At 39.1% G+C, this 26674-nt stretch overlaps 2 protein-coding genes across 2 annotated transcripts; both read left to right on the top strand.

The window, feature by feature from the left end:
- The first annotated feature begins 1671 nt into the window (after window positions 1-1671).
- Window positions 1672-2634, top strand: LOC130885705 (vomeronasal type-1 receptor 4-like). The gene has a single exon (XM_057787402.1). It carries the CDS (start codon window positions 1696-1698, stop codon window positions 2632-2634), a length of 939 nt encoding a protein of 312 aa, XP_057643385.1. The 5' UTR covers window positions 1672-1695.
- A 15447-nt stretch (window positions 2635-18081) lies between these two features.
- LOC130885684 (vomeronasal type-1 receptor 4-like) lies at window positions 18082-19099 on the top strand. The gene has a single exon (XM_057787382.1). It carries the CDS (start codon window positions 18161-18163, stop codon window positions 19097-19099), a length of 939 nt encoding a protein of 312 aa, XP_057643365.1. The 5' UTR covers window positions 18082-18160.
- The last annotated feature ends 7575 nt before the right edge of the window (window positions 19100-26674 follow it).

Raw genomic sequence — 26674 nt, 5'->3', positions numbered from 1 at the left:
ATAGGGATTTTGACAGATTCCAATCAATGACAAAACACTTAAGTTTTTATTCTAAATATGTCAGTGAATGCTGATGTGCTTTCTATTAATATCTGGAACACATTTCATTTGTACAGATATTTAGATGGCACTGTGCTTTCTAGGACTCTCATAGGCAATACTTACCTCTTTGCTAAAGGAGTAGTTGAACGCAATAACTGACATGATGCCACCTGGACACAAATCTCAGAACAAGGCTAGGTTGATGAAGGTCTCTGATAAGATCATCTGGACATAGACATTTAAAAACCATCCTGTGAGTTTAACAGGAAGGAGGGCAGTGAACAGAGACATTGCAAGTACTCAGAACACACAAACCCATGCAGCCACTGTAATATTCAGATTTTTCATATCCTAGAAAGGGTACCCAGAGCTCACTACAAATACGTAAGAAATGAGAATGGAGCTCCAGAACTTGAAGAATAGCATCTTACCTGAATCCAAGTTCTGGAATCAGCTCAGACTGGTGTATAAAAAACCAATCTGCCTGACAAACAAGTGGAGGAAAAGCAGGCTGCAAAACCAGCTGACATAATAGCTGCTCAAAAGACCCACAGAAGCAAATGGCACCATGAACTCTTAGATAGTGGAGCCCCTGCTCACACCAGTATGCCCCCATGTACCGTGCTACGTGCAGTTGATATTGAGGACTTAGAACTTTTGGCAGTATATAACACCCCATTAATCCTGTTCTTAGGTTTACCTCATCAGCATCCTCTGGTCCAGAGCTGTTCTATGTTCCCTTATGTGTCCTGAGCTAAATCACTGCGGTTACAGATGGCCAGAAGTTTTCCACTAGGATGAGAGATCTCTGCTACTCCCTATTTTAGAAAGCAACACAAGGTTCTGCTAGACACCATCCCTAGCTGCAGCCTGGCAGTTACAGAAAATTTTCAAGTTATATTTTGATGATTCAACTTTAACTGTAGGGGTCTATTTGAAAGCGTTGTGCAATTGAACTTGACATTGAGAATGACTTTAAAAAATCTAGATATATGGAGTGAAATCACAGAGTGATCAACATAAAAATTTAAAAAAATGCTAGGATGTAGAAATTGAAGTTATAAGGCTTTGAAGTCAAAAGCAAATCTCGATATTGTTACACTAATTAATAGGGAAATAGAAACAAAGCCTTTGTCTTTGAAATTCAGTGGGAAAATATGAAGAGAGAGAGAGAGACAGAGATAGAGACAGAGAGACACAGAGAGAAAGACAGAGAGAGAGGAGAGATAGGAAGAAGAATTTTGTTTGGGGAAATTTACAGTTTGTTTCAGTTATGATATGAGTTATCTATGTTTTTTTCAGCATGTGGATAGACAGACACATACACACAGAGACACACATAAACAAATTCACATTTTAACGAGTCAATTTTGCTAGTATAGAGCTCAAACACATCTCCTTTAAAACTTTGGAGATTCATTCCAGTTACCAAGCTCCCCTGTCAGAGCACACACATAACTCAGAGTCCACAGGGAAGAGGAGGAGTTCAGGGCCCCAGTGTACAGCAGCACATGTGTCCATCACTGACTCATATACCAGAAAATGCTATTATGCAAAATGTTTTTCAGATAAATGTCTAACATTACTGATGTTTTATGAAAAAAAAAACTCTTAGTATCCTGAATACAAGATTTTCTTTCCAGGAAAGAAGAAATGCTTTTGAGATTTATTAAGCAAATAGTTTTCCTCTTCATGACTGTGTTTGGCACTCTGGGGAACATTTCTGTTTCTGTGAATTATATGTTCAGTTGGTGCGGAGGGCCTGAGCAGAAACCCATCCATCTTATTCTCATCCACTTGGCATTTACAAACATCATAATGCTCTTTGCAAAAGGATTGCCAAAGACAATGGCAGCTTTTGGTTTGAGAAACTTCCTAGATGACATAGAATGTAAGATCATCATTTACCTGCAGAGAGTTTACCGTGGGGTCTCCATCTGCACCAGCAGTCTCCTCACTGTGGTCCAGGCCATCATCATCAGTCCCAGAGCATCTGGGTGGAGAAGGCTCAGACCACAGTCTGCATGGCACATCCTTCCATTCTTTTCATTCTTTTGGATACTCAACGCTTTATTAGCTATGAACCTAATCCATTCCATCACAAGCACAAGTCTGAATATATCACAGTTTAAGAATGATGACAACTATTGTTTTTTATTGCTTGAAAATCGGAAAATTAAGTGGATTGTTCTCCCTCTCATGGTCCTGAGAGATGCTGTGTTTCAGGTTGCCATGGGAGCTGCCAGTGGCTACATGATACTTCTTCTCCACAAGCACCACCAGCATGTCCTCTACCTCCAGAACTCCAAGCTTCTGTACAGAACTCCCCCTGAGCTGAGAGCTGCTCAGAGTGTCCTCCTTCTGATGCTCTGTTTTGTTTTTTTCTATTGGACTGACTGTGCTTTTTCTCTATTTTTAAGTCTCTCTTTAACAAAGATACCCTTGATAGGAAATATTCAAGAATTTTTAACCCTTGGTTATGCAACTTTTAGCCCCGTTGTGTTGATTCACAGGGAAGGACTTCTGCCAGAGTGTTGGCATGCTCAGTGGGAAAAATTGAGAAAGTATCTCTTTTATTTTTCTATTAAATAATGTGAAAGAGCTCTCAGTCCTGTAATATTGTAGGTAAGACAAAATTCTCTCAAATCAGTTTAAGTATGTGTTTATTTTCAAACAGTCTTCATGGTAACTTAACCTTATGCTGAGAGAGAGATCTTAGTAAATTTCAGTGATAAGTGAAACCTTATTCTCCATTTTTCCTCTTTTTGGTAAGGATTTTTAAAAATTCCTATATCTGTATTGTGTACTGACAATTTACCAGGATTATTTCCTTGTGTCCCTGTAGCACATCAGTGCCTGGTGCCTGTAAGGGTAGAAGAGACTGTCAAATGTCCTGTGACTGACTGGAGTTAGAGAGTTTGTTCTGTACCATTTGTGGTTGCTAGGAGTCAAACCTGGGTCCTCTAGAACACAAGGTAGTGCTCTCAATTACTGAGCCATGGCTCCAGCACAGAGAGAATGGTCTTATTTATATTTTGTAAAATTGATTTTCCTATTACCGTTACTGGATGTACACAGATGAATTTGTGTAAAAGGACACTGTGCCTCGATTTTCTGGCTGCTCAGACCAGAATAATCACACAGAAACTACACTAATTGCAACACTGTTTCTCTGATGGCTCAGATGGATTTCTAACTAGCTCTTACATCTTAAATTTATCCATTTCTATCAATCACCATGAGGGTATGGCCTTCTAGTATGGTTCTGGTGGATTTCTCCTCCAGTAACTGCATAGCAACTGCCTGACTCTGCCTTCTTTCTCCCTTTGTTCACTTTAGTTTTCCTGTCTATCTTATTCTGCCCTGGCATTGAACAAAGCAGCTTCTTTTTTAACCAATGGTAATAAACCATATTCACAGAACACAGAGGGGAATTTCCAGATCAAATTTGGCAAATTTTGCAATTTCATAGTGACTTAATCATGTTATTAAAAGAAAGCCATATCTTGTCCCTGATGCTGTGCCTGCTAAATGTTAGTTTAGCTATGATGCAGTTTTGAGATTCTTCAAAGTGTCTGCATGTTTCCATCTGTAGAAAATATTTTACAGATTTGTGAAAAATGATATGAACTACGTCTACTTTCTGGAATCTCAATGCACCAGTGACAGAAAGTAAATGTACTGAAATGATTCTGTGGTCTTATATACATGAAGGTTCTCTGCAGGAATGAATGTTTTCCATATGGAATTAATTGGATAAGGAATACATGGTAAAATTTAATTTTATCCATTTATAGTTTCTATGTTGATTAACAATGTGGATTTGCCAGTTTGCAAGATTAATAAGCAGTGTGACTGAAGCAGACTGAAGCTTGTTTGCAGCTGCCCTTGGTTAATGCCTGGTGGCTCTCCACAACACTATCCAGCTGTTTTGTCATCAAAGAGCTGCAAAAGGATCTGATTCTACATCCATTTAAATGAAGGATTCACTGCTTGATTTCTTAATTTAGATCCACACACTAAGATATCGACATGATTCTAAGAATCTGATAGATGCATTCTGAAAAATAATAATTGATGTCATCATTGAACATGAAATTATAAATTCACTAGGGGTAGTTTTATGCCTTATTTGTAAAAATTTTTCTGACATATTTGACTAAACACCTGTAACATTTGGCTGCATCATGACTACTTTGTAATGATGTATACATTTTTATGTTTTGCTTGATTGCATTTTATATACAAAACATTTACTTAAGTGATGTATCTTGTATTGTGTTATAGATTATTAAATAGCATGTTCTTCTAATATAAAGATTCATTTTATTTTTGTGTCTGTGTGAGTGTGTGTCACATTTGTACCAGTCCTTACACAGACCAGAAGAGGAAACTGACCACAGGCAGCTATAGCTATAGGCAGTCATGAGTCCTAGATGTGAGTGCTGGGTAAGGAACCTAACCATCCCTGCCGCCCCTTCTCACATTTCTCATGTAATTTGACTTGTTTGTAGGGAACATTTGCTACTTCTCTGAGTCTTACATTTTTCAGTTACAGCTGTTTTTCCACAAACTGACATGAATGTTGAGACTAACGAACACTTTCTCAGTTGGTCTGTATAATTTGACATAACAGTTATTGATGTAAGAACATTAAGGAAGAAAGTTGTGTTTAATATGAATGATGGAGACAGTGTTCACTATTAAGAATAGAGAGGGTTATGGAGAGAGGCCTTGGTGGGTAAAAACACCTGCTGAAAGGTCAGACAATCTGATCTATCTCTGATGAAGAAAACTGACTCCCATATGTTCTCCTCTTATCTCCATTTTCATGCTGAGACATTCACACTTGAACTCAGCAAGAAAACTTTAATTTAAAATTAAAAAAAAAGCAGACAGGAGATACATGAGTATTGATACAGCATGAGCAAGCGTGGTCTGGACTATGAGTGGCATACAGAGTTGCTATTGTGAATTTTTCCCTTAAAAAGGATAGATTGGAAAAAATATAAAATAAAAGTTGATCAGAACATAAATTAAAATTTAAGATACGGTTAAAATTTTAAATAAATAAAGGATAGTAAGGGCAACCTGGATATCAGATTCAATTATGCCGTTTAGGTAAAGCACATGAGATTGAACCCATGAATTAGTATAAATGACTTCATTATTTTCTTAATCTGGACATATTTCCCTTCACTAGCAACGACCTGTGGGACTTAATGCTAAATGATATAAGTCAGCTGCATATAGACAATTACCACATAACTTTACTAATAAATAGAACCTGATAGAACAGAGAATAGAGCCTTCAGAGTGTGGTGTGTACCCTACAACCCTCAGAAACTTCTTCCATTTGTGAACCTGCTGGTGGCTGGTTCCTCCTTATAACCAGGAATATGAAGCTGTGGCTTCTTGGAGCTTTATAGTCTTCGCCTTCAAATTCTTCCTGTCATGTGACTTTTCCTGGGAAGACATAAAAAATTGTTTACCCCTGTTAGGGTAAAAACTGTGCAAGGAATTGGTTCCATCTAAGCTGAGTTGAGTGGACCAGTTTACTTGAGTTACCAGATTACATTGTAATTTATAGGGCATGGGAGACTCAAATGCACCTGCATGAACAGAAATTCTGTTTCAACATACGTGACAACCCTTAAAAATGCTGTATGAGAAAAGGTCCCAAGCCTCAATTAAGATTCTTCCTCCTATGCACTCCCCAAGTCAATTAGCAGCTAAGGCAGGAAGAAGTGGAGACTGGAATCTCAGGTGAAGCTATGAAATCGGCCTCCACATCCCCATGAGATTCTGTCTCATTACCAGTACCATAGGGAAGGCTGCCACTCTACTGTGCCAAAGGTATTCTGTGACCTTACAGTCACTGCTTCATGGTAGCCAATGGCCACGGACTGGCTAGTTCTGTCAACTTGACCCAAGCTAGAACTACCTGAAAAGAGGACATCTCGATTTAGAAAATGCAGCCATAAGATCCAAATGTAGGGTATTTTATTTATTGCTCATTGGTGGGGGAGTTCCTAGCCCTTTGTGAGTAGTGCCATCCTTGGGCAAATGGTTCTGGGTTCTATACAAATTAGACCAAGCAACCATGGTGAACAATCCCATAAGCAGCACCTCTCCATAACCTCTGCCTCAGCTTGTGCCTCCAGGTTCCTGCACTAAGTGAGTTCCTGTCCTGATACCTTGATGATAAACAGTGATGTAGAAGCATAAACCAAAGAAACCTTTTCCTCTGTTTAAGATCATGAGCCAGGAATGAAGTAGTTTGAGAATTCTGAGTGCTTGTGGAAGCACTCCAAGAAAACAGGACAAAAATCTTCTCTCTTGGTTTCTCCAAATCACAGAAATTTTCTTGCAATGTGTTTCCACGCTCTGTCCAGGCAGAGCAGAAAGGAGTGGGTTTATTTCTGGTTGCCGCTTATTGCTTGTTATAGATAATCATTTAAATGTTTAAAAAATCCTTTGTGTGCTTTTGTGAAGAACATGATTTTGTCATGCTCAGCTTGTCTTTGTCATTGTATACAGAGTGACCTCATGTGAACTTTCTTGCCCTCAGAGTATAACTTGTCTGCTGCTCTGAATAAAGTTGGATGTTGCATGAGACTCCAGTCCACCTCCTTCTCCCAGGTCCCACTACCTCTGGAGGGTGACAAGTGGTGCCTGAAAAGGGACCTGAAATTGGCTATGAAATCAGAGAGTGGGGCCCCTCATGGAAGGAGATGAAGGACAATAAAGGTGCAGATACCAGGGAAGGAATCATTTTATGTTGAGTATCTCCTTCATTTTTTAAAGAAAGGAGGAGCACTACTATCAAAAACACAGCTTTTAAGTTGCTTTCAAGTTGTTTGTGAGTACAAGCCCTGATTTTCAGAAGGAGGAAATTTAGATGAGAAAGTATGTGACAGAGTCCCAAAAACACACTGCAAAGACATATAAATAGGGTAAAAAGATTCCCATTCAATTCTGGGTCACTTGGGCATTAATCTGAACAGTTATAAAAATCTTTAGGGAAGATAAGGATGTTATTAACCATGTGAAAGAGATGGCTAATTCGCTTCAATGTCTTAAAATGGATGATGAAACCTTTATATTGATTTATAAAAAGAATCCAAAGTAGAAATCCCCCCCCCCAATTAAGGGAAAATCAAAAGTGAAAATGCCCCCACTGACAACTCTGGGGTGATTGCTCCCCAGCTCCCTTACTGGAGCCTCTTTCAGATACGTGCCCTCCCTTGTCTAAAGATTTCCCTAAAGCATGGGTGAGGAATTTGATGATCAATCTAATCTTGAAATCTTGACATTTCTTAATGAGGATTTAGGAGAGCCTGTGGAAAAGTTTTAGAACCCAGACAAGCTAGGGCGTGGCAGGGAAAAAGAATTCATTTATCAACTCCTTCCCAGCCTCATGAGCTGAGCTTGGTATTTCCAGTACAATTTCAACAAAGTCAAAACGTTTATCAGTGATTTAATATGGATATAATGAAAGATTTTTTTTAAAGGCCTGTGCTTCCCATGGAACTGTTGGATATTGTTATGAATACCTTCCTGGTTAGAATAATATTGCACAATGGCTGCCATATGATTTACATATAACTGATAAAATGGGACTTAGCCATTCCCAATTTTCCAATGATAAAGGTAGCTTACTTTCATGAAGTTCATGAAAAGGTTCAATAACTAGGACTAGGGGGTGATTCTGGAAATGCTACATATGAAATTATGATAGTAGTTGGTAGATGGGTTGCAACAAATGATCAGTAGCAAGATATACCTCCCATAGGCTTTCCACAGGCTATCGCTGCCTGGAAGAAAACTGATACAGGTCTTATCTTTTGCTGTAGTTATATAAAAAACTATAGTAGGTCCTTCCCTGAGCCTCTGCTGATTTCATAAGGAGACTCAAAGATTCCATTGAAAAAGAAGTTAAAGGGAATCAAATTTGAAAGTTATTATTGCAACATCTGGCTTTGATAAGGTCAATGAAGATTACCAAGGATTAATCAGGAGAGAAAGAGAGAGAGAGAGAGAAAGAGAGAGAGAGAGAGAGAGAGAGAGAGAGAGAGAGAGAGAACAAACATAAAGCAAAATTAGCTGCTTTAGAAACATATGCTGTTCAAGAACAAATATCAGCAAAATGTTTCAATTATGGCTGGCCTGGCCACTTAAAGAAACAATGTAAATTGCCTTTGTAACAAATGAATGCTCAGCGTCAAGGAGCCAGCTTATACCCTAAATGCAAAAATGTCAAACACTGGTCTATGAAATGCCACACTAAATATGAGGACAGCAGCTCATTACTTAGCAATAATAGCAATACCAACCTCCAACTTGGAAGTAGATTGAAGGTCCTCCCTCAGGCCTCACAAAGCTAGAGTGTGAAACCCAAAAATGATAACATTTGTACCAACTTCAGATTGTAATCAATTCTATTCTTTCATTACAGGCTGCTATTCAAGGAAATGCTGCTATTGATATTCATTGTCCTAAACACATGCCGTTTCCCCTCTTCAAAGACCTTTTATGTTATACACAGAATATTGGGAACCCACACTGTCTGGAACAGTTGGACTTTTATTAGGTCACAAAAGTTTATCTATGAAAGGAATCACAATTCATACATGAGTCATAGATAAGGATTATATAGGAGAAATTGTAATCATGATCCCAGTGCCCACTGACTGGCAACTAAAGCAGAGCAAAATTGCATTGTTATAATTATTGCCTTATATATGCTCCAATTACGATAAAAACTACAACATCAGGTTAAAATCCATACACTTCCTTTTGTTTATTAACAATTTTTGTGCACACTCTAACCTTCCTGGTTTTGTTACAGATGGAAACAAGCAAGCTAATGCACTAACCTGCCCTATTTTTACTTCTCCAGGGAAGGAGCCCCAGCACCACACACTGGCACTGATGAACTCCGTGTGCAACCCACATTCCGCTGAAGGGAACAAGTGAGGGGAGCTGTGTGAGGACGTCCTGTGTGTGCTCCTCTAAGTGCTATGGTTATGTAGCTGGAGTTGATCCTGGGGGTTAAAAAACTAATAAATTCTAACAAATATACGTTATTTATTTTGTTTGTGTGCCTTGGAAGCTGTATTTGCTCATCTGCATGGATACATTGTCTTAATTTTTTCAACTATACCTCAATCCTCAGAGAATGCTTCTGCTGTCTGCTCTTCTCTTATGCAAGTGTTTGCTGTTATGGGAATGCCTACTTCAATAAAAACTGACAATGGGGCAGCTAGTAAAAAAATAAAAAATATCTGTAAGGAATCAAACATTAAGCAAATTATAGTTATTTCTTATAATCCTCAATGCCAGGGTATAAGTGAAAGAACATTAAAGCAACAATTATTTTTAAAAACTAAAAATGGAGAACACCAAGGGATATTGGTACAATTTACTTACCCTTAATTTTATAAAAATTTGTCTCAAGGTGGTATATGCTCAAGAGCTTAGAAACAGTTCCCTTCAAAACATTCTGAACTGCCTTTAAATAGGTTTATGTGGTTTTAAAAACATTGAAACTTGGAAGCTCCACTTACTGAAGAAAATTGGGAAGGGATATGTATCTTTTATTACAGATGGATCATCAAAACATGAATTCCTCTTTGGCTACTCTGTTTCAGGCCATTAAAGATGATGTCAGAGGGCAAGGAGACAGTGGAAGTCACCAGAAAGATAGCAACCATCCACTAAAGGGCAAAAGGAGATAACGACCGTGTCATTAGAAGTCAAGTCTGCTCACCTGGGGTCAAGTTACAGTCCTATGCACCAAGGGAGAAGTTACTTGTGAAGCACATAGGACCCCGAGTCACCTGAGGATCTTGTCTGGTGATTCCAGCTGCATGACCTGTGCATCTGAGGTGAGTGCATCTGAGCACGTGTATTGGTATATGTTTCTCATCTTTCTTTGCTTCAGCTTATGAATTACATGGATCCAGCTGCTGTCTTCTTTATGAATGACTCTGTGTTTTTGACTGGATCTTGGGACAGTATTACAGTCATTCATTCATTTGAAGAAGGGATTGAGTTTAATTATTCTTTGGGATTTGAATCGCTTCCTATTTTCATAGGACATAATAACATTTGTATTCCTGGATCTTTCTCCAGAAGCCCTGCAGGCATTGCCTTTACCTTCAGAACCCCAAGTTTTCCAGCAAAACTCCCCCTGAGCTGCAAGTTTCCCAGTGTTTTCCTCCTAATATTGTGTTTTCTCTTCTTTTATTGGAGAGAATGTGGTTTTCCTCTACCTCTATCCTTAAAGAACCATTTCTTGGAAGTAAATATTCATGAGTTTCTGACCCTTTGTTATACAGTCCTCAGCCCTCTTGTGTTCTTTCTCAGATAAGGGCGGCATCAGGTCGAATTTTACCTGGGGCAGCAGACATTGAGAAATGTCTCATTCATTTTGTTAACAAATAAGTTTGAAAGAACTCTGAGTTCCGTGTGACAGGAAATCTCTTTACAGTAACTTAAACAGATGATTTTTCAATCAGTAATCACAATTATTTTTGAAGCTCTGAGCAGACCTAAAGTTCTCAGTCAGTAATAGTAAAATAGACACTTCATTCTCCATCCTATCAGCTGACAAAGTGGAATCCCTTTTTTTTTTATTATTATTATTATTTTTGAGACAAGTTTTCTCCGTAGCTTTTGGTTCCTGTCCTGGAACTAGCTCTTGTAGACCAGGCTGGCCTCAAACTCATGGAGATCCACCTGCCTCTGCCTCCCGAGTGCTGGGATTAAAGGCGTGCGCCACCACTGCCCGGCAAAGTGGAATCTTGGAGACTGGGTTTTTGCCAGTATTAAGGACCAAGAATGATTTGACAAATTTTGTCAAGCTTATGAATTTGTTGGGTATTTTCCCCTGGATTTCCTTTTCAAAAACATGATCCTACAAACACACGTGGTTTTTGGAAATTGCATGAGGAAATATTCTGTACATGGTAGTGCTCATTACTCCACAGAGATGAACTGTAATGACAGGGAGAGTTCATTTTTGTTCATTTAAATATGACCAGATATGGTTAAGGTAGACTACACTCTTATGTGTTTGGGAGGCTGATCAGGATGAGTTTAGGCTAGCCTGGTTTACATAGTGAGACCCTGCTCAGATGCGGGGATGAGGAAAGATGAAGGACACACATACTGGTGTGAGAGGGAGGAAAAAAAAAAGATAAGCAGGAAAGGACATACTTAGAAAGGAAATCCATATGTATCCAGTCACATAAATGGATTTTATGTGCTTTGCAAAACAATGCTGAGCTTAAATTTAATTCATGGTTAAGGACACATAGCTATTTTACTATTTTTCTTTTGAAACAAATCAAAACACAAAGTCTGACAAGTAGGAATTGATGGGCTCTGAGTTGCAATCCCCTTGACTCTGCCTCCCAAGAGTTAGAAGACAGAGATGAACAGCCATGCTCAGTCATAAAATGTAATTTTCAATGATAGAAGAGCATGCCAGAACAATGGGTTAAAAGTGAAGTGAATCGGTATACAATGTTAATTGCCCTCCCCAAACCTCTCCTCAGTCGATAAGAGTCCTCTGCAGCACTGCACTGGATCCATGGTGCTGGGCATTGCTCCTTCCACCCAGCATAGGAGGGAGAGGACACGTGACCCACATGACCTTTGGACCAGGGTGTATGGGTGCACTTACTCTCTGCATGGAATCTGAGCATTTTCCCTGCACATCAGTGGGAATCTTTAAACTTTTATTTCTGATATTTCTCAGTCTTTTAAAGAGACACTTCCTTATTTTCTTTGTTATTTTCCCGTTTCCCAACCTAGATCCACAATATAACAAAGTGCATTCTCACAGAGAATCGAGTGAAAAACAGACCACACTGCATATCTTTAGAAAATGATTCTTAAACATCTGCTGCTGGTTTACATAGAGTTTGTAGCCCAGCTCATTGAATCTGCAATATGTGCCTGTATATTATGTGCTCTGGCTCCCCCAGGAACAATGTGCATAAGAGGAAAAATGAGGAAGACGAGTCTGGAGATGTCTCTCATCTGGGTCCAGCTTACAGGGCCCAGTGGAGGTGGCCAGTGAGAGTAACAAACTCTGCAAGACAGTGGCCTCCTCTCGTCATAACTTGGTGCTATTTCCAAAAGTGCTAAGGAAACGTGTGAAAATGAATAAATAAATAATAAAATGTATGTGCATTAAACTATGAATGATGGTCACAAAATACACAGGAAAGTACAAGAGATAAATTTTCCACCAAATGGTGCTATGTGGGTTTGATAATCGAGGTGACGCTCAAGCTCACAATCCAGCCATCACTTCTGATATGGAAATATCCCACACCAACAGATTGCTTCATGGGGCATTGCTGCATAGCTGTTTCCTTCAGACTGAATTATTTCCTCTGGATGGAAGAAGGAGACCCACAATCTAAGGGAAGCTTAACAAACTAACAAGGTCCTCTTCCCAGGGAGAATTAAGCTCGAAATATTTGGTAGGTGAGAAGAAACTCTTCTTTCATGAAACAGCTGTCTGCAAGGCACACACAGAATGCCAGTGGGTTCATTAGTCTCCAGTCAAGCAGGCACATGGTAGAGTAATACGGGAAGAGTAAACTCAGTTGAGAAAATGGAGGGCTATTTGTTTGTTTTTGTTATTTTAACTCTTTGCCTCTTTGCAGACCTGCCACCCAGCTCCCGTATAAACACAGAGTCTTATTCTTACTTATGAATGCCCAGCCTTAGCTTGGCTTGTTTCTAGCCAGCTTTTCTAACTTAAAATACCCCATTTTTCTTTAACTATGTTTTGCTTCTGGAATTTTTACTTTTCTTTATTCTAGATATATTTCTTTCCTTCTTACTCTGTGGCTGGTTGTGTGGTTGCGTGGTTGGCCCCTGGTCTCCTCATCTACTCTTTCTCTCATTCCTGACTCTTCTTCTTTTGAAGCCTAGGTTTCTCTTCCTATTTTTTTCTCTGCCTTCCAGACGCACCCAGGTCACAGCTTGGCACTTTGAGAAGATGAAAACCAGTCAGAAGATGCAGGGCACTCCGTACACAGAAACTTAAGTTAGTTGTTCATTTTCTCACCTCTTGTTTTTCTTGTCAAAATAATTAAACCATAATGAAGCTTGAAATAACTGCTGAACAAAATAGATGTAGTAATTGTGGAGAGAGGGAAGCTATTCTTCAGGGACCGGGGCTCTGCAGAGGCCTTCCTTCCCCTGACACTGTGACCACATGAAACTTGAAGTCTGCAATATCTGATGGCAGCCAAGAGCCCCACAAATCCTGACAGTACAAATATGACCTAACAAGCGTCACCTTCCCAGAGCTGCTCCAGATCCTGTCTGCACCCAGAGGTTCAGGTGAGTACATGGAGGTAAGATCTTCCATCCCCTCAACTGTGCCATGGAGAGTTTCATTAAAGCAGAAGAGTCTCTCTGGCTAATCCAGGCAGCAGTAAACCTCAGGACCTCCACTTTCCTTCTGTCCCTGGCACCAGAAAGATCAAAGGAAACTAGTTCCTGTAGATACAGAGATGGAACAGAAATGCTGAGGCATTGCTCTCCATCCTCAGACTGAAGTATCATGACAGAGCTCTGGCTGGGTCTTTGCCTAAGTTACCTTTCTGAATGGATCAATAAGATAGATAAGATTTTCAGATGTCTGTAAACCCTGAAGAATATCATGATTCATTTCTGTAATGTCAGCATTAGAAAGACTGAGAGGCAAGGGAAGCTTTTAGTGCTAGTCTGCTTTACAGAGTATGATTCTCTCTCAAAAATAACTAGATAGATGAAGGACAAAAACATCTTTCTTTCAGGTGTCATTTTGCCAGCACTGTGCCTTCAACAGTGTCACTAGTACACTTTTCTCTTTTGATGCATTTTCAAGTTTCTAAAATTGGCAAAGTTTTACTATGGCCTTCTAACTCCCAGTTTGATGTTTTTCTGCCTGTATCCATTCTTAAAGGCTCTCAATTTTATGACATACTATTTTAAAACTTGTCTTAAATTCAGTCATTGTATTCCTTGAGGGTGAAGAATATAACACTCAGTGTAACAGCTATCGTTACCATCTTGAGAACTCTGCTATTTAAGATCCAGGCTGTGAATGGGTACATCCTGAAACAGCTCATCTTATGTTTATCTCATGCTAAGCAGCAAAGAACAATTATCGTTTTAGTTTGGTTTGTTTGTCTGCTTGCTTGTTTCTTTTAGAGAATACCAGGATGGATGTATGTAACTTACTTCGGGCTCTTGGGAGTTAGACTCATTCTGACATTACCCATCCATTTAAACACAAGTCCATCCTGTCTTTCAAATTCATTTCCTTTAGCATTTCCCAAAAAATGTGGAAGATGAGACACCTCTTCCTCCACTGACAGTGACTTCAGTAGAAAGAAATCAATTATCAGAAGATCAGAGTTTGGTCTCAAACATGACTTAAAGTTGGAACAGGAAAGAGAGGACTAGAAAAGTAGGAATCTCCCCAAAGCAAGGATTAAACAAACAGAAAAGTGTTTATATCTTGCATCAGTACTTGAGTGAACTGACAATAGGGATTTTGACAGATTCCAATCACTGAAAAAACACTTAATTTTTTAAATCTAAAAAAAAAATTTTTTTTAAATCTAAATCTGTCAGTGAATGCTGATGTGCTGCCAAGGACCAGCCCCGACAAAAATGCCTCTTGCCAGGGTAGGAACGTGAGAATTTAGAAATATAACTAAAGAATACAGAGACTCATGAAAATAACAGAACAAGAACCATAGAAAGTATTGGGAGTGCACTCCTGTGAGTACTGAAAATTGCCTGCATTTATTTTTCCACAGCTTTTATGCCCAAGTAAACAGGGGAGGGGATGGAGGGTGGGGAGAGAGAAGTTAACAAAGGACTTTATTAACATGATATGTAGGACAACTCAAAAAGTTAATTGATTTATTACTCTGAGATATCAAAACATTAGCATTTTGTTGTTTAAGCAGTAAGCTGTTCTAAACCATGGATGCTAAAGGCAACCACTCCCCAGGTGACCTCATAGTTACAAAAGAAGGAGCAGAAGTCCATTTGCATTTCTTGAACACCTGTCAGAGTGACATGGACCTATTTGAATGAGCTCTTTCAATGTTAAAGGAACTAAGCAATCAGATCCTGAGTTGAGGTGTGCAGCTAAACTTGTTGATCATTCGAGCAACCTCCAACTCTCTGACTGCAAGACAAGGTGGAAATGGGCCCACATTTTTGAGCCTCCACAATTCCTTCCTTTTCTATTAATTTTAATAAAGCCTGTAATTTTGCAGCAGGATAGATGATCATATCTGCCTTAGCTGAACATGTTCCTATATCCCAGGCTTAGCTGTCTTTGGCACATGTATTTTAATTATACATGTCTATGTCTTAGGGGCCTGGGAGGAAAACACATCAAACCCGTCAATGATTGCTGACCTCTGTAAACAAAGGTTAAGGGAAAAAGTTCCTCTGGGATCTCCGTCTCTGAGGCAAATTTTTGTTAAGAAAGTTTATGTGCTATTAGATAATGTTTTGTGAATAAACATGCTCCTACAGTCTTTTAATTAAAGGAGAAGAGGATCACCAGGGTTGGGAATGTCTTTTTTAATTGGTCTAGAGTGTTTTTTTTTTAACAATTTTTTGTCAAATTAAAATCTAAATTTTTTATTAAATATGTCAAATTTAAGCCCTCATAGGAAACATCAAACTTTTTAAAAACATTTTATGGTTAACTAAAGCAGTTACAAATATAGTCAATACTATAATTTTAGAGTGGAAATTAATGATAAACACTTAATTTGTCACATTACAATTTTTTAAAAACCATTTTAATTAAAAGAAAAGAAAAGGTTTTTTTGATGGGTGAAGTTCAACCGCATTGCTCTTTCAAGTAATTGTCTCAGTCTCTGAGCAGCAGCAAACCCCTTAGGCCACCATATTTGAAGAGGGGCATTAATCATTCCTTGGAATGAGTTCTTTTTCACTGAGGGGAAAATTGAGGTCTCAGATTTTAGGTCTAATATTTTAACAGTAGATTGAATACCATACTGTCAAAATGAGTTCTGTGTCACAAAGAGTAAAACAGTCAAATAGTTGTCTCTATTTTTTGTTATGGCTCTAAGGTAAACAGGACTCATTAGGTCTGGAAATCTGTGTAGCAAGTCCATCAAGAGGCTAGAAATCACCAGTTATCACTATGATCTCTTTTTTTCTTGTTAGACTGCAGCAAATGGTTGTCCAGATTATTGGTTTATGAACCCTAGTCTCGGTCTGCAGTGTGTTGGTGTGAAGAGGGCAGGATTATGGTCTTAGGAACCTCCTTTTGCTTTTCTTTATGGAGGCAATAGTAGCTGTGATGTCATCAGAGCTGACATGCTCTGTACATCTGCATATCCTGACCACCTGTCAGGATGGCACAGACCTACTTAAATAAATTTAATATCAAAAACAAAACAAACAATCACATCCTAAGTAGAGATGTAAAGAAACATTTGTCCACCATTTCAACAACCTCTAACTCTCTGCCTGTCAGACAAGGTAAAAATGGGTCCACATTTTTTAGGCCTATACAACGTGCTTCCTATTAAAATCAGAATCATATTTCATTTGTACAGCTATTTAGATGGTATCAGGGTTTCTTGGACTCAGTTGCACAGGCAATAATTAACTCTTTTCTATAGGAAAAATTGAAAGCAATAACTGTCATTTCAAGCCATGAGGTCATTCATCGGGACATAGATATTTAAAACAATCTTGTGAGTTTAACAGGAAGGAGGGCAGTGAACAGAGGCATTGCAGGTACTCAGAACACAAAACCCATGCAGCCACTGTAATATTCAGATTCCTCTTATCCTAGAAAATGTGCACAAAGCTAACCACAAATCGCTGAGAAATGAAAATGCATCTCCAGAACTTGAGGAATAACGTCCTACCCAGATTCAAATTCTGGAATCAGCTCAGACTGGTGTATAAAAAAGCGGCCTGTCTGACAAACAGCTTGCAGGAAAAGCAGGCTGCAATACCAGCTGACATAACTGCTGTTCAAAAGGCTCCACAGAAGCAAATGGCACCATGAACTATTAGATAGTGGAACCCCTGCTCACACCAGTTGCCCCCATGTACTGGGCTACATGCAGTTGAAATTGAGGACTCATGACTCAAAACCTGCACTCATCTCATGGCAATGTATACTCTCTCATTAATCCCACTAATTATCAGGATCCCCTGGTTCAGAGCTGTTCCATGTTCCCTTATGTGTCCCGAGGTAACTCAGTGGGGTACAGATGCCCTGAGTCATCTGCTAGGATTACAGTTCTCTGCTACCCTCTGTTCTAGGAAGCAGCACAATGTTCTGCTAGACAGCACCCCTATCTGTAGGCTGGCAGTTATGAGAAAATTTTCAGGTTATGTTTTATTAATTCAGTTTTAACTATAGTGTTCTATATAAAGAAGTTGTGCGATTGAACTTGACATTGAGAACTACGTTTTAAAAAAGACTAGTAAATATTCGTATTGAGTGAAATCATAGAATGGTCAACATACAAACTTTAAAAATATTAGGATGTAGAAATTGAAGTTATAAATCTTTGAAGTCAAATGCAAATTTAGACATTGTTACAGTAATTAAGATACAAATAAGAAAGGAACCTATGCTTTTGGAAATTCAGTGGGGGAAACATGATGAAATAGAGAAAGAAAAAGAGTTTGGTTGGGGAAATTTGCAGTACAATTTAGTTGTGTTGAGAGTTAACTTGTTAATCCACGCATATACACAGACTGACAGACAGGCTCACACACGAATACACATTTTAACAAGTCAATTTTGCTAGTATAGAACTCAAACATATCTCCTTTAAAACCTTAGAGTTTTTTCGCAATTACTAAGCTCCCCTGTCAGAGCACACACATAACTCAGAGTCCACAGGGAAGAGGAGGAGCTCAGGACCCCAGTGTACAGCAGCACATGTGTCCATCACTGACTCATATACCAGAAAATGCTATTATGTGAAATGTTTTTCAGATAAATGTCTAGCATTACTGATGCCTTCCTGAAAAATTCTTTGTATCCTGAATACAAGATTTTCTACTCAGAAAGGAAAAAATGCTTTTAAAATTTATTAAGCAAATAGGTTTCCTCTTCATGACAATGTTTGGTACTGTGGGAAACATTTCTGTTTCTGTGAATTATATGTTCAGTTGGTGCGGAGGGCCTGAGCAGAAACCCATCCACCTTATTCTCATCCACTTGGCTTTTACAAATATCATAATCCTTCTTGCAAAAGGACTGCAAAAGACAATGGCAGATTTTGGTTTGAGAAACTTCCTAGATGACATAGGATGCAAGATCCTCATTTACCTGCAGAGGGTTGCCCGTGGGGTCTCCATCTGCACCAGCAGTTTCCTCACTGTGGTCCAGGCCATCATCATCAGTCCCAGAGCATCTGGGTGGAGGAGGCTCAGACCACAGTCTGCATGGCATATCCTTCCATTCTTTTCATTCTTTTGGATACTCAACGCTTTAATAGCTATGAACCTAATCCATTCCGTCACAAGTACAAGTTTGAATATATCGCAGTTTAAGAGTGAAGACGGCTACTGCTATTTTATGCAAGAAAGTCAGAAAACAAAATGGATTATTCTCCCTCTCATGGTCCTGAGAGATGCTGTGTTTCAGGGAGCCATGGGAGGGGCCAGTGGCTACATGGTACTTCTTCTCCACAAGCACCACCAGCATGTACTCCACCTCCAGAACTCCAAGCTTCTCTACAGAACTCCCCCTGAGCTGAGAGCTGCTCAGAGCGTCCTCCTTCTGATGATCTGTTTTGTTTTCTTCTATTGGGCTGACTGTGCCTTTTCTCTACTTTTAAGTCTCTCTTTAATGGACAAATCCTTGATGTTAAATTGTCAAGATTTTATAATCATTGGTTATGCAACTTTTAGTCCCGTTGTGTTGATTCACAGGGATAGACTTCTCCCTGAGTGGTGGAATGCTCATTGGGAGAAATTGAGAAAATGTCTTTCTCCTTTATCTGTTCAATGAATTTTATAATATCCCAGTTTTTTAATATTTTAAGTAAGACAAAAATCTCACAAAGCATTTTAAGCATGTGTTTATTCATAAACAATCTTCCTAGTAACTCACAGCCTTCAGCTGAGAGAGAGATCTCTGTAAATTACAGTCATATGTGAATTCTTAATCTCCACTTTTCCTCTCTTCAGAAGGGATTTTAAAAAATTCTTATATTTGTACTGTGTATGGATAATTTACCTGCATTATGTCCTTGTAACACATACATGTTTGGTGCCTGTAAAGAGTAGAAGAGATAATCAAAAGCCCGTGACTGACTGGAGTTAGAGAGGTTGCTCTGAACTACAGTGTGGTGGCTAGGAATTGATCCTGGGTCCTCTGGAAGACAAGCTAGTGCTCTCAACTACTGAGTCATGTCTCCAGCATAGAGAAAATGGTCTTAATTATATTTTGTAAAACTAAGTTTACTATCACCATGATGGGAAACACACAGATGAATTTATGTAAAAGGAGACTGAACATTGTTTTCCTGGCTGCCTTGAATAAATAATCACAGAGAAAGTATATTAATTGCAACACTTTTTCCCTGATGGCTCAGATGGATTTATAGCTAACTCTCACATCTTAAATTAACTTGTTTCTATTAATCACCCGAAGGTATGGCCTTCCAGTACAGTTCCGGTGTCCCCTCCAGCAGCTACATGGCAACTGCCTTACTCCGCCTTCTTTTTCCCTTCGTTAAGTATAGTTTTCCCACCTAGCTCTATTGTGCCCTGCCGTAGGACAAAACAGATTGTTACTAACCGCTGTTAATAAACCATATTCACAGCATACAGAGGGGAATCCCACATCAAATTTGATTTATTTTTATCAATTTTATAGTGATTTAATCATGTTATCTAAAGAAATCCATGTCTTATACCTGATGCTGCACTTGCTGAATGTTAGTTTAGCTATGAGGCAGTTTTAAGATTCTTCAAAGTGTCTGCATGTTTCCATCTGTAGAAAATATTTTACAGAATTGCGAAAAATGCTGTAAACTACATGCACTTCCTGGAAATCCAATGCACCAATCACAGAACTTAGATGCACTGAAATGTTTCTTTGGTTTTATATTCATGAAGGTTCTCTGCACAAATTAAGATTTTCCATATGGGATAAACTGGATAAGGAATACACGGTAAAGTTTCATTTTTTCCATCTATAGTTTCTATGTTTATTAAGAAATGTAGATTTCCCTTTTTGCAAGATTAATATGCAGTGTGATGGAAACAGACTGAGGCTTGTTAGCAGCCGCCCTTTGTTAATGCCTGGTTGCTCCCCACAACACTATCCAGCTGTTTGTCATCAAAGAGCTGCAAAAGGATCTGATTTACATCCATTTAAGTGAAGGATTCACTACTTCCTTTCTTAAAATAGATCCACAAAATAAGATAGTGACATGGTTCTACGAATCTGTTAGACACATTCTTAAAAATAGTAATTGATATAATCATTGAACATGAAAGTGTAGACTCACTAATCACCAGTTTTATGCCATATTTAAAAGAATGCTCTGTACTATCTGACTAAACACCTGTAACATATTGGGTGCATCATGGTTCTACTTCACAATGATGTATACATTTTTATATTTTGCTTGGTTGCGCTGTATATACAAAACATTAAAGTAAGTGATGTGTATTTTATTCTGTTACAGATTATTAAATACCTTGTTCTTCTAGTACTAGGATTTATTTTATGTTTGTGTGTCTGTGAGTGTGGTACCCTTTCTGTTGGCACATGTGGCTTCCCTGCTCTTCGGTCTTTGTTACAAAATTGCAACATTGCTGTAAAGAAGGTGGAGAGAAGGGGAGAGTCTTTCTCTCTCTGCTTTATACACCCCACAAATAACACCTCCTGTTTTCACACTTTGCTTTCCAATTTCCTTAAGGAAGCAGTAGTCATGTGTGAGGAGGTCACAGCACATGTGTGCTCCCCTGCATGCAGGAGACTGAGGTTGGCATCAGGAATTATCCTCCATTGCCCTCTTTGCTGAGTTGGGATCTTTCAGTCAAACACAGAGCTCATCAAAATAGCTAAACTCACCACCCAGTTTCTCTCGGGGCTGCCTGTCCATGACTTCTGAGGCTGGAGTTACAGGCAAGCTGCCACCCACCAGGCATTTAAATGAGGTGGCACTCACCCTTGGAAGTAAAGCCCCTTAAATACTAAGCAATCTCTCCAGCCGGGGTTTATATACTTTAGGTCCCCCCCCCCCCCGTCACAATGGAATATTGTAAACTTGCTGTACAAGATGGAGGTGACCAGTGACTCCCATTGTGTCCTTCTCTGCCATAGCCAGATTTCTCTATGAAATTCCTGTAAGGAAACGGCATGAGAGGCTCACTTTCTGAGATTTTCTTGTCTTTTGCTCAATTAACTAGTCAGAGAAGTACAAGCAATAAACTGTTTTATTTTTCTTTATCTTTCAAAGACAAAGAAGATATTTAGAAGTCTTCCAAAAGCAATAACAAAGATAACAGAGGGAAGTGATCCTTGGTGGATCAGAGATATTATTTTTAAATTAATCTTATATATTGTATTTTTAACACTTAAAAGAACTTTTAAGTTCAAATATATTTGTATTATTCTTCCATTCCTCCAAGTACTTCCAGATCCTCTCCTCCTCACTACCCATCAAACTTCAAGCTTCTCAATAAACAAAACCAAATATAAGAACAAAACATCCAAAAAAACCCAAGAAAACAAAATAATAAAATGCACATCCAAAAATAAAAAAACACCAAATTATATGCAATGAAAACACCCCCCCCCCCATCACACACACCTGTGGAATCCAATCCTGAGCTCTGAGGGGAGGGATTTGATGGAGACATCCCATTCAGGGCTGTGTGTTCCAAGGTCTCTCACTCTCTCTGTAGTATCTGGCTGTGGGTCTCTGTATTTGTTCCCATCTGCTGCAGGAGGAAGTTTCTCTAATGATGGCACAACAAGACTCTGATTTACGACTATAGTACAGCGTCATTAGGAGTCATTTTATCACTACATTTCCCCCTTTTCAGACCTGAATTATTTGGTTTTAGCCTAGGCCCCTGGGTTATTTAATCTCAGGTTCTTGGTAAACCAAGCAGTGTCAAGCATCGGCTTTATCTTGTGGCATTGGTTACTGCCACAACATTTGTGTTACCAGAGTCCTAGCATGTACTGCAGGCAGTACGCCATTGTAGATAAAGGGTTTGTGGCTGGGTTGGTGTGTATGTTTGTCTTTTGACAGCATGCAGAGTACCTTCCTATAATAAAGATGCTGGGACATAGGGATGACATCTCCAAGTTCAGTTAGTATTGTAAGTGAGGTGTTAAGAAATGCAGCCTTGCAGCCAGTTTGTGGGCAGCAAAAGCCTGGAAATAGCCTTGATTGTTTAGGGATTCTATGGACCTTTTTGACCAAGAAACTCTTTTTCCAATGTTTTTGTCTGTTGTGACATATGTAATGTACAACTTAGTTTCCCTGATCCTAGTTTCCACATTCAATAGAAAGGACATAAATTTTGGTTTCCTCAAAAGCTGTCATTTAATTTCCGGAAGAAGCATTTTCAGATGCATTTTCAGATGTGTCAGCTGCACCTATATGTATGGAGACACCATCATGCAGCGCACAGAGTAAGAGCCGTAGCCTTGAACTCATCTCCTATGTCAACCCAATGATGCTTTCTTTTCAAGAACAAAATAATGATGTCATCACTTCTAATCTTAGCATTATATATTTCTTTACATCATTTTCCATCTGGGACAGGTAGAGCCTCGTAGGAACTAGAATGGAATGTGAACAGAATGTCTGCCTTTGCGTACACATAAGCATTAGAAATGTCACTGAAGTTTTATGATAAGTAAATATTGGTTTTGGAATAAGGCCAAGAAAGTATTCATTTCGTGTCCCATATGACATTTAGTGTGAAGGAATGAAAGAATAAGTTACATGATTGGGCATCTCTTGGGTATATTCCCAAGAGTGGAATGGCTGGCTCCTGAGGTAGGCTGACTCCCAGTTTCCTGAGAAACTGCCACACTGATTTCCAAAGTGGTTGCACAAGTTTGCATTCCCACCATCAATGGATGAGTGTTCCCCTTACTCCGCATCTTCTCCAGCATAGGCTATCATTGGTGTTTTTGATTTTAGCCATTCTGACAGGTATAAGATGGTATCTCACAGTTGTTTTGATTTGCATTTTCCTGATCGCTAAGGAGGTTAAACATGACCTTAAGTGTCTTTTGGCCATTTGAACTTCTTCTGTTGAGAAGTCTCTGTTTCAGTTCAGTACCCCATTTTTAAATTGGGTTAATTAGAGTTTTAATGTCTAGTTTCTTGAGTTCTTTATATATTTTGGAGATCAGACCTTTGTCTGATGCGGGGTTGGTGAAGATCTTCTCCCATTCAGTGGGTTGCCTTTTTGTCTTAATGACAGTGTCCTTTGCTTTACAGAAGCTTCTCAGTTTCAGGAGGTCCCATTTATTCATTGTTGCTCTTACTGTCTGTGCTGCTGTGGTTATATGTAGGAAGTGGTCTCCTGTGTCCATGTGTTGCATACTACTTTCCACTTTCTCATCCATCAGGTTCAGTGTGGTCAGATTTATATTGAGGTCTTTAAACGATTTGGACTTGAGTTTTGTGCATAAAACTGGCCTAATCCCATAGCCACACTGATAAATATCTTGCATAACACCAAAGAACCTACATCTGGTGATGGATGAAGATAGAGACAGAGATCCACATTGGAGCACTGGACTGAGCTCCCAAGGTCCAGATGAAGAGCAGAAGGAGGGAGAACATGAGTAAGGAAGTCAGGACCGCGAGGAGTGTGTCCACCCAAGGAGACAGTGTGACTGATCTAATGGGAGCTCACCAAAGCCAGCTGGACTGAGACTGAACGAGCATGTGATAAGACCGGACTCTCTGAATGTGGCTTACAATTAGGGCTGACTGAGAAGCCAATGATAATGGCACTGGGTTTTGATTCTACTGCATGCACTGGCTTTTTGGGAGCCTAGTCTGTTTGGATGCACACCTTCCTAGACCTGGATGGAGGGGGGAGGGCCTTGGACTTCCCACAGGGCAGGGCACCCTGACTTCTCTTAGGACTGGAGAGGGAGGGGAAGAGGGAGTGGGGGTGTAAGAGGAAAATGGAAGGAGGGGAAAAGGTGGAAATTTTTAATAAATAAATAAATAAGTAAATAAATAAAAAATAAAAAAAGAATAAGTTTCAACAAAGACCTTCACTACAACGAGGAAAGGTAGAACAAAGGATTCCCAACTTGTTCTAGTCCAAATTTGGAACATGCACATGAATCCCCATGGTTGAGCATCATTCATTCTAATCCAGTCTAGAAATTGATTTAAGAAAGGAAAGCCAGTGACTTGATCTGTGTGTCACAAGTTGGTTCATGCCAGGTCATAGCTTGGCACAAGGAACTCTAAACTTGTCTTGGTCCATGTTTGGAATTTACTTAGAAAGCAGAATTCCTAGAGCTAAGAATCATTTATTTTACTCCTGTTTAAAATGGGATTTAAAAAGGGACTTGGTCTGTCATTCAGAAGTTGGTCCCTGCCAGACCACAACTTGGCACTTTGGGAAGATGAAAAACAGGAGTTGCAGGGAGCTCCGTACACAGAAAGGTAATTAGTTGTTCATTTTCCCACTTCACATCCTTTCTCTAAAATAATTAATCCCTAATTATGCTTGAAATTACTTTTGAACGAAACAGATGTAGTAATTGTGGAAAGAGGGAACCTGTACTTCAGGGACCGGGGCTCTGCAGAGGCCTTCCTTCCCCTGACACCGTGACAACATGAAACTTGAAGTCTGCAATACCTGATGGCAGCCAAGAGCCCACAAATCCTGACAGTACAAATAAGACCTGACAAGTGTCACCTTCCCAGAGCTGCTCTAGATCCTGTCTGCACCACAGAGGTTCAGGTGAGTACATGGAGGTAAGATCTTTAATCCCCTCTGCTGTGCCATGGAGAGTTTCATTAAAGCAGAAGAGTCTCTCTGACTAATCCAGGGAGGAGGTGATCCTCAGGACCTCCACTTTCCTTCTGACCCTGGCTCCAGAGAAATCAAAGGAGACTAGTTCCTGGAGATACAGAGATGGAACAGAAATGCTGAGGCATTGTTATCCATTCTCAGACTGGAGTATTATGACAGAGCGCTGGCTGGGTCTTTGATTAAGGTTTCTTTCTTTCTTTTTTTTCTTCTTTTAGGAATCAATAGTATATAGAAGATTTTCAGAGGTCTGTCAAACCCTGGAGACGATCATGACACACTCCTGTCACGTTGAGACTAGAGAGACTGAGGCAAGGTACTTGCTGTTCAGGGCAAGCCTGGTTTACATAGAGAGACTCTGTCTCAAAAATAGCAAGACAAAAGAAAAACAAATTTTCTTGTTTTAAGTACCACGTTTCCCAATCTTGTAACTTCTTCAGTATCCCTAGTGTTTATAAGACTGGTTTTTGTCACTTTTAGTACATTTCCACTTTTCAAATATTGGCACGTGTTTTCCTTTACAATAACATTATAACTCCTAATTTACAGAAGGCTTTCCTTCTGTATTCATCCTTAGTCTCTGTAGTCTATCACATAATATTATACAAACTTATATCAGCTACAATCTTTGTATTCCTGCTGGGTATGGAGAAACATAAACCACTAAACCATATTAAGAATTCTTGCTGCAAAGGATTAAGGCTGTGAACTAGAACAAATTGAAATAGCTCATTTTAGGTTTATTCTTCTGCTAAGCAGCAAGGACAAATAATCTGTTTTGCTTTTGTTTGCTTGTTTTTAAGAAAACCAGGAAAGATGGATGTAACCTACATCAGGTTATTGGGGTTTATTCCTAGACAAGGGATCATCCATATAGCTAAACATAAGTCCATCCTGTCTTTTAAATTAATTTCCTATAGCATAGCCCATTATATAATATATATAAATTAATTATAATATAATATAATGTGGAGGATGAGTCATCTCTCTCTCCTGGGACAGTGCATTCCAGTAGAAGGAATCCCTTATTAGGAGATCAGAATCTGTTCTGACATGTGATTGAAACTTTTGGGGAAAAAAGAGAAGACCAGAAAACTAGGAATTTCCAGGAAATGAAACACCAAATAAACAGAAAAATGTTAATTTTTTTCATCAGAATTTAGGGTGAATTATTGAAGGATTATTACAGATTCTAACCTCTGACTAGACACATAATTTTATTGTAAATATGTTAATGAATGCTGATGTGTTTGGTATAAATGTCTGGTGCATATTTTATTATGTGCAGATATTTGGGGTATTATTGTGATTTCCAGATGTACCAATAATACAGGCAACAATTACCCCTCTGTCAGAGGAACAGTTGAAAAACAATAACTGACATTTCTAGAGCTATGAGGCAACATAAACTCAAACCTGGGAACATGGCTCGGGTTATGCAGGACACAGGTGACATCATCAAGACACAAACATTTGAAACAATCCTGTGAGTTTCACAGGAAGAAGAGCAGTGTGAACAGAGGCATTACCTACTGTACTGTAT

The sequence above is a fragment of the Chionomys nivalis genome, chromosome 13 (genome assembly GCF_950005125.1).
Source record: "Chionomys nivalis chromosome 13, mChiNiv1.1, whole genome shotgun sequence".
Classification (NCBI taxonomy): domain Eukaryota; kingdom Metazoa; phylum Chordata; class Mammalia; order Rodentia; family Cricetidae; genus Chionomys; species Chionomys nivalis.
This window is presented reverse-complemented; position numbering and strand designations above follow the sequence as displayed.